This window comes from Panthera pardus, unplaced genomic scaffold (assembly GCF_024362965.1).
Source record: "Panthera pardus isolate Hobbes unplaced genomic scaffold, ASM2436296v1 HiC_scaffold_20, whole genome shotgun sequence".
Lineage (NCBI taxonomy): Eukaryota > Metazoa > Chordata > Mammalia > Carnivora > Felidae > Panthera > Panthera pardus.
The window spans coordinates 70160834-70174380 of record NW_026526766.1 but is presented as its reverse complement, the minus strand read 5'-3'; the positions used below and the strand labels follow the sequence as shown (position 1 = coordinate 70174380).

Here is a 13547-nt window from a genome sequence, read left to right as displayed (position 1 = left end):
CACAGAAGCCAACCCAAGACTTCCTAGAGGAAACCCAGTTCTAACTTGTACTCAATCTGTTCGTAGGGCCAGTGGAGATGGGGACATGCTGGGAAAAAGGATGCGATGTAGAGTTCCTTTACACTGTGTGCCCTGCCTGCCTAGTCAAGATTTTAAAATTTAAACTGGCCTGTCATACACACTAATAACCAAGAAAAGTCCAAAATTAGTGCTAAAGGTTCACAATAGCGAGAGACACTATAACATCTTTGCAGCAAGGCTCCTGGTACCTTCAGGCTATGCAGCAAATGACCTTGGTGGGTTTACAATAAATATCTCGCAGGGTCACAATTTAGTCTTTGATTTTTTTTCATTCAATCTTCTTGAAAGAAAAGGCTGTAGTTTTTAAAATATAATGACAATTTTCATAGCTTGGATTAGAAAAAAAAAAACCTCTAGTCAGGGTTCCCTGCTCATAAATAAATAATTCAAAGGCAGCTTATATATTGAAGATATGATATTAGCAATTTGATTCTGACAGTGCTGACTCTGTCATACAAACCTTTATAAATGTGACAGTTCCAAAGGGATTCATGTGGCAATACATACTGTGTGCCTGCTCTTGCTGGGGCCTCGGACTGACCAATAAAATAGACAAATCTCTGGTAATTCGACCAAGAGACAAAAGGGAATATTAAATTTAGTCTGTCTGGTATAATATAATAGTTGATTTATTTTTTAAACTCACATTATCGCAAGTCACACAATAAAAACAATAAAAATAAATAATTGTTTCCATGGAATAAAAAGCCAAGACAATTCTTCAAAGGAAGAATAATGATGGCTCTTGCCTTATGACATATTATTAATACATATTATATATTAAAAAGCTAGGGGGATTAAATGAGGATGGAATCAGCACAGGGGTGGCAGATTCATGGAATTAAAAGAATCTGCAAATGGTAGACTTGAACATAAGAGAGAAATATGTCTATGATAAAGAAGACATTTAAGTCAGTGAGAAAAAGGATGAATTAATCAATAAATCATGTTGAGGCTCACCATCAGTAAAAAGTAAAGTTATTCCTATCTTATTTCCTATGGAAAAAAATTCTAGATGGGTTAAAACTATTGGAAGGATAAGAAACATCACAGGTAAGTGTTTGAGATGGAGATGTTCTTTGCAAGGACAATATAAAAGTCAGATATGACAAAGCAAAAGAATTTAAGATGTGATTTCATAAAAATGACAAAGTTTTTATGAGAATTTAAAACAGCCCATCTACCAAAATCAAAAAAGAGGTCAAGGTTAACGTATTTTGGACCTGAATGTTAATACCATTTTATTTTACTCACAAGCTCATGAGGCCTGTTATCAAGGGTCACATACCTTACTCTACAAAAATATATCGGAGAAAAAGCATAGAAGGATATACCTCTGTGTGAGTTACATCTGGTTGACAAGTACATAGTTGTTATGTTTTTTTCTTTATATTTTCCTGTGCTTTAAAATTTTGCCTTTGCAATGATCGTCCATTCCTTTCTCTTATAATCAGCAAAAATAATTCAGCTACTAAAATTGCTTACTGGTACCATATGTGAGCACTTCTTGGAAATTCTTACATCACAAATATTAGATACCAAATATAGCTAAGATCCTCTAAAAAGAAATCTGAGTTTCCTTTGGTGAGGACTTCAAAGGACCTGGAGGTTTTTTAATCACTCAGGTGTAGTGGATATTTCAACATTCCACACTTTGGTCTTTCATTGCATTGTAGAATTTATTTATTGTCCATATATAAAGTAACAATATGCCATTTTGTGGCATTACTCACTGCATAGCCCTAAATATTGCAATTACCAAGAATATTAGCCAAATAAGCATCAAAACTATTGTCTTGCATTCTATTTATTTGCCTTGACAAGAGACCGATAAATCTATCTAAATAATTCATACCTCATTGCATGAGAATAAGTATCCAAAGACTATTTGATAATGAGAATTATGTCTTCATAAATATGAAATCTGATTCCAATGCTTTTCCATTTAACTTTGTACCAAGCACATACATTATTTTCCTTAGGGAGGATCTTAGATTTTATAAATTAGTGAAATAATTAATTATTGACACATTTCTTGATATTTTGTACTTCAAGGAACTACTAATAACCAATAATGTCTCCATATGCTCTCAATTTTCTGGAGTCCATGAAAATATATTTGTAATAAAGAGACGATAATTGGCATCTCTCTAGACAAATTATTCAAAATGGAACATTTCACTTGAAGGAAACAGTGTCCTAGAGAAGGCTTGGTTTTGGAGAAAGACATACCCTAGGGTTCAACTGGGGTTCCCTCACTTATAGTCTCTATGTTCTTGGGCAAATTACTTGACCTCACAAGTTTGTTTCCTCCCCTGTAAGACAGGGAAAGTAACACTTTGTGGCCATTATTGAGGGGATGTATGTAAAGTACCAGTACTAGTCTGAAGTACTAGGGACTCAGAAAAATCATGACTATTATCAAGGATAGGCAAAGGTATGACAAGGCTGCCGTGCCGCCAGGAGAGAGCTGGCCGGGTCTCTACCAAGAGGCTCACAGAGGAGCTATAACCCCAATGAACCTACTACCATCAAGGGGTGAGGCTGCCAAGCTCAAAACTGAATGATCACAGGGAAGATGACTCACACTATCAGGTTCCGTCAACAGCTAAATGATTTAAAGTAGAACATATTCCTTTCTGGTGCCTGCAGTGATCATATCTCTCAGTCAGGCACCACCAAAATAACTCAGTTATTTTGGGATGATGGGCTCAGAGCAAAGAGAGGCAGAGTCATGAGGGAAGTTTCACCTGAGCCAAGGTGAGGCTTGATGATTCTTCTGGCCTTACTGCAGACCCCGCCTCACCAGATACTTGGTACCTGCCAGAGCTGGAGTCTTTCTTAAACCACCTTTGGGACCCGTGAGTCTTTTTTTTTCCCATTGTTCAAGGCTAGTTATCCACCCCCACTGTTTACATGGCCTTTCCCCAGGGAGAAAATGACAATGCATTGGTCTCCACTTACTAAATTGCCATCACTTTCAGTCATTTCTCCCCAGGTTACAGGAAGATCACCTAGGTAAAAGTGCTGGGTGTTCCCTTAGATAGCCAATTTCATCAACTATGTGAGAACTTTACCAACATGACTGTAAAGAAATATCTGATCCCCTTGTTTCCAAGTCTCTGAAGGAATCTCACTGATTCTACATGCAATACTAAGTCCTTTTTACTGTTACTTCTGTTGTTGGATAGATGAAAGGACGGAAGGATGAAAAGATGGATGGATGGATGGATGGATGGATGGATGGATGGATACTGTACTGGAAATCAGCAATGAATGAGTCCTTGACATCTTATAAGAAGTATCTGATAAGAAGTGGGATTAAAAAAAAAACCCCAAACACCTGATTTGATATATTTATTGCCTGACTTTTGATTCAAGGAATGCAAAAGCAAAGAACCACACTGAGCTTAAAGAGGAGAGGGGCTGTCTGGTCAAAGACATAAAAAATCTACCTTTAACCAAGAATTCACTGAGCTTCTGGTACATTTTGGTCTCTTGTAAAGAGTGAGTCGACTGCACTGTGAGCCAGAGTCCCAGCTCTGTCCAGACTGACCTTGAAAAATCCACTCGGTTCTATTAAGTGCTTTTAAGTCCCCCTCTCTGTAAGAAGAAAATACTAACTTCAGCCCTCAATGCTTCCTCAGGGATGGTGTAAGGAAAGAGTAACAGCATGTGGGATATACTGTAAGCTTCTACAAAGAAAGGTCCATAAACAGATTTACACAATGAGTAAAGAGAAGTGGGCAATATTCTCAGCATCACGCTGCTTTTCTTCCTTTTAAACACATCTCTCTGGTTAAAGTTGATAGTAAACTGATAAATATGCTAAGCAGATTTAGGTCATGCTGCTATTTAAAATCAGCTTGCTGATAATTCTCATCTCGAGGATTCATTTAGCACAACCCTAATCTAGAGAAGAATGGAAAATACAACCACAAGGACCCATCGTGTTTAAAAGAATCAAAATTAGCTATACCTGGCATCACCCTGAAGAGTCAGCCCCAACCTTCCCAACCAGCCCCCTGAGCAATGCACATCTGCACATGAATGTCACGGCAACTCGAGTGAGCAGGAGAAGGACTTCCCTAAAAAAAGCCCAGAGCAGGAGAAGGCATGCAGAAACTTCCAGCTGGCCCCTGGAATGTGTTCACAGTATTCTGCAAGCCTGCAGAAAGCAGCATTCCACAGCCCGTGGAGTTCTTGTGTCAGTGACAGAGCTTTCTCGTACGCTGTACTCAATTATGATGCTTAAGTGCAATACGTTTTAAAGAAAAATAAATAAATAACCCCCGCCTCTCTCTTCTCCGGTGCGATGGAGACCCAACCAAGTCAAATCATTGCAATGCCATCTTTTGACCCACTGCCCATTCTAAGAGAACACTTCCAAAATTGTTAAAGTAGAAATAAAATGAATGAATCATCCGAAACACACAGCGTTGCTCTTTTATCAGATCGCAGTGCTTTCCTCTCCCTTCTCTCCATATCAAGAAAGAAAATATTAATATGTTTAATGTGTCCAAGAACATGATGTTCAACGTATCCTCGGGAACCTCTGAACACACACACACACACACACACAGGACCTAATGCACTGAGACGCAGCCCCGGAACACTGCCTCACCCACCATGTGGAAATTCTCATCCAATTTCTATATATAACCAGCGCATTTCACATGCACACACCAGCCCCCAAACCCGTCCACATGCACACTATAATCTCATCAGGCTCACAGACACTGGAATGCTGTAACAATGCCCTGGGTTTGAGAAATTCACAAGAAAAGCCAAGAGATGGTTTCCTGACTGAATGAAAAAAAACTCGTGCAGTCAGCGGCAAAGCCTTCACGCCAGGGCAGCCTCTGCCCGGCTCTCTGGAGTGTGATCTGCATGTCTAATAATGGAACAGGTTCGTGGGATCAGCCTCTTACCTTGGAATGCTGCAGCAGAAGTATCTGCTCGTCAAGCTCTTGTCGCTTGCCTTCTATTTCAGTCTGCCTCTTTCTTTTTTCCTTGAAAATAAAAGAGAGAGAGAGGCTGTAAGAGTAGGTGGGTGTTGGCTCCAGGAATTTTAAGGCCGGAAGCAGCAGCAGCAGCAGCAGCAGCAGCAGCACACATGTGTATAGACACTTCCAGAGATGCTGGGCACACGCACGGTGTCACCTGCCCCTCCGCCTCCAGCCGCTTTCTCCTAACATGTCTGCTGTGGGCTCGGCGAGTGGGAGAGTCTCCTCAGTCAGCCAGGCTGCAGCAATTTAATCCAGAAGAAAAGGCGGTTTCTACACACTCACACATACACACACACTCACAGAGTCATGTTCTATGCAGTGTTAATTTGGAGACAAAGAATAAAAATGTCTCAACCGAAAAGACAGAGGATGTTATAAACTGCAAATATGATAGCATGTAACAGTGGGGAACTGTAGGGTTAGCTTCCTTCTATGGAAATCCTATACACAAATAATCCAACATAATTTCCAATTTCCTAGGACAAATCATCCCACTGGACATCACAAACAATGCAAATTGATGGGCGGTCTTTGCTTAAACTAGTCTTGGGGGGAGCATTGCATGTGGGTGGGGCTCACTGAGGTTACAGTAAATATGAAATCTGAAGTTGGTCTGCCTGGATCGGACTCCCAGCTCTGCCATCTGCTACCTGTGTGACCTCTGGCAAGTTCTTTTACTTCCCTGGGTCTGAGCCTTCTCTCACATACAGAGGAGATCATAATTTGTCCTAAACCTTATGGCTGCGGCAGGGATGAAATGAGACGATACATGTAAAGGACTTGGAACAATAGCCTGGCACATAGTAAATGCTCAATAAATGCTATTTATTATTATAATTGTTGCCACATGTATACTTGTACGTAATGCCTAGAGGCTGGTTTTAAAGGGATGTAATTCTCCTGTATTCGGAGCATAACATTCCCACTGGAATGCACACGTAATACTTTTCTTCTCCCTACTTCTCAAATGCAGACAATAAACATCATATAAATGTGACTAATTTAAGAATAAAAAGGCCTGCCTTTAATGATAGCTTACTTGCTCCACATTTTGTTTCCAAAGTGCACACTGGGAAGGTTTGCTGAGACATTTACTGCACTGGCTTATTTCCCTTTACTCTCATATGCAGGGGGAAACGTGCTAGACAGACATAGTGGCATTCTACAATACGACAGCCAATTCCTGGAGAGGACAATAATGTGGAAGGCTGGCTGCTGGGCTCTGTGTTAACGGAAGCCTTTATTTTCCGTAGTTGCTATGTTTCTGGGGATGTGCCTGCACCACAGCTATTCAAGTCAACATAGCAATAATTAGTGTTATAACCAAATTCTTCTGTGCAATGCACAGACTTTTAAGAAACGTTAGTTTATCATCTCAAGCCACTGGGAGACATGATATCCAAGTCAGGGACATAACCCTCCTGCCAAAGTGAGGCCCGAGGATATTTTAGGAACTCACCATTTACGAAGAACTCTGATCAGCGCTGTGTTATTGATGCTGCTTCATTCCAGAGTGTGTGTAAATATGTATAATATGTGACCGTAGATGGGGAAAGTGAGGCCTAATGAGAAGAGCACACTTATCCAGTATCTCAGAGGTACCGCGTGATAAGACAAGGACTTTCCGAACCAGTCACTATCTCTATATCCTAGGATTCCTCCGGGGCAGGTGTACTGTGCTTTATCATTCATTCCCACTGGCGATCAAGATACATAGTTGCCCAAATTTAAGTCCAGCACCAAGAGATAGTGCGTCATGGACACAAGACGCTGATGATACAATACTTCCATCAATGGGAACTGAGTGCTATGTATTCATTAGAGACTGGACATTTGCGCCCTCCCCCAAAATTCATATGTTGGAACCTAATCTTCAAAGTAATGGTGTTAGGAGGTAGGGACCTTTCGGAGGCAACTAGGTCATGAGAGTGGAGCCCTCACGAATGGGATTAGTGCCCTTACATGAAAAACCCGAGAGCTCTTTTGCCCCTTGTACCATGTGAGGACACAGCGAAAAGATAATGGTCTATGAACCAGGAAGCAGGCCCCCACCAGACACTGAATTTTCCAGTGCCTTGATCTTGGACTTCCCAGCCTCCAGAGCTATGAGAAACAAATTCCTAATGTGTATAAGGCACCCAGTCTATGGTATGTTGTTATAGAAACCTGACTGGACTAAATCAGGGTTCTAATTACACATCTGGTCATTTGCAAACCTAGGCTTTCCCACCTCTGTGCCTTTGTTCACATAGAAAATCCTCACTCCAGAGTTTCCCACCACTGAATTAGTGAACTATGCCTTGAATAGAGAAAATATCACCAGAGGGTACAGGCAGTGAACCTCTACATGTTCAAGCTGTAGACTCATCGGTGGTCCCTGTGAACAGATATGATCATGAAAGATGCAGGTTTTCAGTTAGTTCATTTAGAATGGGGGGGGGGGGGGAATTAGGTAGATACAAATGGGCAGCACATTCCAGGCAAAGAGAATTGTGTGGATAAGGGTAGAAATATACTGCATATTCCAGGGACAATGAAGAGGGAAATCTAATTGAGGTGTACAGCTTGCTCTTTGGAATAGAGATTAATGATTCAAAAGATTGGCTAGGACTAGACCATTGAGGGCCTTGAATGTCAGGCCAAGAAGTTTGGATTTCATTCCACAGACAATATAATATTGTGGGGTTCTAAGCAAGAAAGTGACATGGTGAAAGGCATTTTAGGAACACTAATCTGGCACCAGTGTATAGGATGGATTAACAGGGGTCGGGATACATTTTCTATAAAGGTCCAGACAACAAATATTTTAGGTTTTGTGGAACATACAATCTCTGTTGCAACTACTCAAAGCTGCCATTGCAGTGCAAAAGTGACATAAGCCAATATATAAATAAATGAGCATGGCTGTGTTCTAATAAACCTTCATTTACAAACAGAGGTGGGAGGCCAGATTGAATCTGCCAGTCATAGTTTGCTAACCTCTGGATGAAAAAAAATCACCAAATGTCTTAGGAGGATGGTACATTCACCCTGCAGTGGGGTGTATGGGTGGGGATGGGTAAACTTAAGCCCACCCTGGCTTAAAGCTGCTCCAATCTGAATGAAAAGAAAAGGACAAATACAGGAACCAAAACTGATGAGACTCAGAACTAACAGGATCTTGGGGGGCAGGCAAGGCAGTGTCTTAGCTTTCAGCCATGTGGACCAAAGCAAGCTGGTGTGGGAACTGGCAACAGTGGGAAAGCAACACTTTTCCCATTTGTGCCATATTCATATATTCCTTGAGGAAACCCTTTACTGGGTTGAAGCTCAAAAGCAAACAGTTGTTAATATATAATATAAACCAGGCACCAGCATCAGCATGTTCATATCTGCGTTCTGTCTGCTAAAGACTCGGGCTTGGCCTCATCACAAGGACCCTTTGTACATCCATGGCTGTAACAGGATTCTTTGATTAGTCGAATCCCCCTCCACGGTGATGGGGTTAGGTCCTAAAGTCACTCTTAACCCAACAAAAGAGGTAAGATGTGCAGCCAGCCTCTGTATGGAATTAGTTATGAGCCAAAGTCTGGCAAGTTCAGGTAGGGCACCATTGGGTCCTAGGCACTCGCTGCCTGCTTGGACTGCTGAGGTCCGAGCTGCGCTTCTTGCCTGCTAGCCTGCTGCTTTCTAGACTTCTTCCTTTATCAAAGCAAAACCACTAACTCTTGGGCCCTCTTCTCACTCCAGACATGTAGACTACATGATTCCCTTTAGTCTCATCAACTATACAACCTGTGCATTGATAACTTGCCCATTTCAGCCTAGATCTCTCTTCGGAGCTCCAAATTCCCATATCCAACTGCCAATTGTTCATATCCAGTCCCTCAAACTCAGCGCTTACCGGCATCATCTCGGCCATCCCTCCTCCCCTAGGCTCACATCTGTTCTTTCTGTATTCTCCATCTCAGCAAATGACGTTACTCAAGGCAGAAACTGCAGCTATCCTAGACACTTCACTTTCTTGAGAGACCAAGTCCTGTTGATTCTGCTTACCATTTTCCGTATCTTTTTGCTTCCCTACTACAACCTTTATTACTACCTTATTACTTCCTTTATCTCCCCACCTGCACATGTAGAATATTCTACATTAGTATATTTAGCACTCTATAGCACTTAACTGTTACACCCAATTTCCATCTGGATTGCTGCAGGGGTGTCCTCACTAGCCTCCTTGACCCTGAGTCGTGATTCTGAGCAAGTCCCCCTCTGCATTGCTTCCAGAGTGATACTCTAAAATCGAAGTCTATCTCCATCCCTTGCTTAAAAATCCCAGAATGCCTCCCATTGCCTGCAGTGCAAATAGTAAGTTTTCCCTCACTGCTTCATTTGGCTATCTGTATCTATACCTATATCTATACCTATACCTATATCTATATCTATATCTATCTATCTATCTATCTATCTATCTATCTATATACATATTTCTCTTTGACAGTACAGCTTAAATATCAATGAAGATAGAGTGCCATCTGCCTAGTCTTTCCTTTGGAGAAGCCACCCACCCTCACTGTAAATGGAGCTGGTGGGTATGGCTAATCATACTACCTTATCTCATTGCAACAGCGAGTGGTCCAAGGGCTGCTAAATGACCCAAGTAAGACCAATAAGAAATACTTTTAGGGAGAGACACATGAATACTGGGAGAGAAAAGCTCTTTTTCCACTAAGGTCAAGCTGGATGATGTACATCTGAGTGGCAATTTTCCCAAGCCACATGGAAGAAATGCATCCATGCTGGAGAAAGGTCAAACATGCAGAGAGAAGCAGAGCTGAAAGACAGAGAAAGAAGGATCCTAATGACACTCTTTGGTCCCAGGTCTAGTCTGCACAAAGCGAGAACCACCCCTGGGCTTGCTAAATTATGTGCACTAATTTTCTCCATTTTGCTTAAGCTAGTTTGAGTTGTGCTTCTGTCACTCGCGACTCAGAGAGTAGTGACAAATACAGAAGCCTTTTCTGCTCCCTCCAAGTAGAATTCATCACTCCCTCCTTCTCTGCTCCCTTTATTTGCCGTGGGTCCTTGAGTGCTTTAGCACTTAAACATTTAAACTTCTACACATCTTTCCTCTTTACCAAACTATGTGCTCTTTGAGGACAAAAATCTTGGCTGAGGCATCTCCAAAGCCTAGAGCACCACATGATGAAGACATGGAATGAGATACTTGCTCCCCTCTGATCATGTTCGGTTTGTACAAATTCCTCACTCAAATGTATTATGAATTTGCACTCATGACTTCAATGGCAGTAATGGCAGAGCTAATACTTATTAAGCTCCCTGCAATGTCCACTGAAAACACATTAGCAATCAATCAACAGAACCAGGAGCGTCTTTCTGTTGGAGACATTAGCCCATATGGAATAGACCATTATTGCCATGCATATAAAAAAGGAGTTGAAAAAGCTAACTCTGGGCAAGAACCATGGAAAGCCCATTCTGGGGAGAAAAGCTAGGGTAAGGGGAAATTCCAGGGAAAGCATAATGAGCTGCCAGTAGCAAACCATTCAGGGGGAATGTGCCTCAAGAGACATCTGGAATGAAGTGATCTCAAACCATTAGGAAGGTTTCCAGATCCCTCTACTATCTGGGAGGCCTCGCAAATCCCTTTCATTGTCTTTCTGTAAATTATATATTTTCTTGGCAACTATTTTCTGGAAGCATTGCAACATTATGAAACTGCAGACTCTTAGTACAGTAAGGAGCACCCATGGAATGGAGCACATTCTGTTCAAAGGTGTGGCTAAAAAGCATGAGATGTCATCAGGAAGCCTATGTCCACCCTTGTGCACCTAGAGGCAGACTCCCTCTTCTCTCCTCTGCCTGTGCTGCAAGCCAGGCATTGGGAGATGAAAGCTGATGGGTGGGGAAGGAGTCCCAGAGGAGTCTGTGAGAAACAGTGAGAGAGGGGAAGAGGCTGGGGAGGAAAGGCAGTAAGAAACAGATACAGATTCCTTTGCTGAGGCCCACTTTGACTTGGGCTGATACTTAGAGCCCCAGGGAGCATGTGCAGGACGGAATCAGAAGACCTACTTACACAGAGCACTATTGCCTTCAAGATATGCCAGAATTTAGAAAAAGATTCTGGAAAGGGGAAAAAAAGAAAATATATTAAAATTTAAATGTGGCAATCTTTCCTCCAGCTATTGCTAGGTAGAGAATGTTGCTTTGACGTCTACCATCATGAGCTAAAGGGAACTGTGCGCTCCTCCTCTGAGCCCACATAGGCTTTTCAGTGACTTTGGCCCAGCTGGTTCATAGGCTTTGCAGTGCAGAATCAGAGAGAGGGCAGAGTGCTGAACTGCAGACCGAGACTGTTTTAAGTAGCTTGCACTTGGAAAGGGATCAGGGGATATGGCTGATGGGGGGAAATCACAAGATTGAGAAAAGGAGAGAAGGAGTGAAGAAAAAGGAACTCAAAGAGCTTGAAGTTCATCCATTTAAAAAGAAAGGGGGCTGAGATGTTAAGATCAGAAGATCAGGAAGAGAGAATCCTGATATATTTTATTGTGGCTTATAAAATGATCCTTTTGGGGGCACCTGGGTGGCTCAGTCGGTTAAGCGTCCGACTTCGGCTCAGGTCATGATCTCGCGGTCTGTGGGTTCGAGCCCAGCATCGGGCTCTGTGCTGACAGCTCAGAGCCTGGAGCCTGTTTCAGATTCTGTGTCTCCCTCTCTCTGACCCTCCCCCGTTCATGCTCTGTCTCTCTGTGTCTCAAAAATAAATAAACGTTAAAAAAAAATTAAAAAAAAAAATGATCCTTTTGGATGCACTCCCAAAGATTCTGGTAAGGATACTGGACTTTTCCTTCCAGACTGTGCTTCTTTGAATGTGCTTTCCTGCTGAAACAGAATCACCAGGGTGCCAGTTTTTATATGGGTTACACTGAGTAATAAAGTAATTGTGAGAATTAAATTATGGAAAATCAACTTGCAAATGGGGGCCCTATGAGCTTTTTCTATTAAGGAATCAGACTGTCATCTCAGTCGTGGCTGAATTATAATTACCTGTTTAATGCTGCTGCAGAACCAATGCTATTTATATATCTGAGGAAGGAGAAGCAGGTCGGTCTGAAAACTGAGAACCCCAGTGATTACGTATAAAACAATCAAGGAGGTACCTGCTCAGCTTTGTCCAACTGCCCGTCCAGCTAACTTGAATGCTGAGTTTGCTTAGTGGACACATCCCTACTAGAGATCGGGTATCTGATCCCAATGCCACCAGATATCAAAACTGTCTCTTCTGGCTCTGACTTGAAGGTCACTAATCATGATTCTGATTATATATTCAGGCTTCCCAAGTAGTTAGGTGAATGGAGGGCTAATATTTATTAAGCTCCCTGCAATGTCCATCAGCTGTAAAATGAGTAACCTGGCACTCGGATTTAGGTAGACGAGTGAAAGCCAAGTTGCTTTGCGATGTTCTGATCCCACAAAACTAAGGAGCAGAATCCAGAGTCAGCTCAAAGTCTTGGTCAAAAGGACAAGTGAACTGCATTTCCTATAATCACACCATTTTGCTCAGTCGTGCACCCATTCATCCCACAACATCAACACGTCAAACAGAAAATTCTACAACTCCATTTCATTCCCATTGCTTAGTTTGGACCAGCATTTCCATTTATGTAATTATCTTTTATTCCACTGATTATTTGGCCTTGAACTTGCCATCTATTGGTAACACAGGGAATTGCCTGTTTCCTTCTGCTTTTTACAGAAATTATAAAGAGAAAGAATTTTAAGTAGGAAAGAAGCATTGATTAGTTCAAACTTCACTATGGGTTTTTGAAAGGACACTTTAACACCTCAACTCTTAAGAAACATTAAATAGAGTTTAGATGCAAAACTGTTATTAATTACACTGAACAGTTAACACAGCTAGCTTATTACTGCCAAGACCAATGTACAACACAGGAAAGTTTTAGTTTAAAGTCTTTTGTAGATAGTTTAGAGCCCATATGGATTTTATCTTAAGTCTATTTTTAAGCTCTGCCCCCAGTGTTACTCTTTAAATAATTATTTAACCATATAGCTATATTTTTGCTTTAATGGTAATAACATCAAATTCTTTGCTAGGTGTGCCTCCCTTTAGTGTCCTTTCTGGAAACCAAAAAGAAGGGTGGTCTGACACAGCTCTAATGAGAAAGCTCATATAATAAGTCCACTGTGAAGAAAAGAATTGAGCACTTTCTATATAGATATAATGATAGAGAACTCTGAGAAAGTCCCAAATGCCAGAAAAAAACATAATTAAATTCATCCACAGAATGTAATTTCCATATCCTCACTCTCAAAGTACGGTGTTATTTCCACTGTGAAGCCATGTGAGCACTGAACTAGGAGTCGAGAGACTCAGCTTCAGGTACAGGTTCGACCCCTAACCCTGGGTGACTCAGAGGAGTCTATTGTTCCTAGGCTTCC

General features: G+C 41.6%; 1 protein-coding gene across 9 annotated transcripts in view; it reads right to left on the bottom strand.

Annotated features, from left to right (window-relative positions):
• The window catches only part of PALM2AKAP2 (PALM2 and AKAP2 fusion), a 443632-nt gene that overhangs the window by 256564 nt on the left and 173521 nt on the right, over positions 1-13547 (bottom strand). For all 9 annotated transcript variants that reach the window (XM_053908169.1, XM_019454235.2, XM_019454232.2 and 6 more), the window contains exon 3: positions 5013-5093. In XM_053908169.1, the coding sequence (XP_053764144.1) occupies positions 5013-5093 (81 nt within the window). The remainder of the gene's footprint in view (positions 1-5012; positions 5094-13547) is intronic.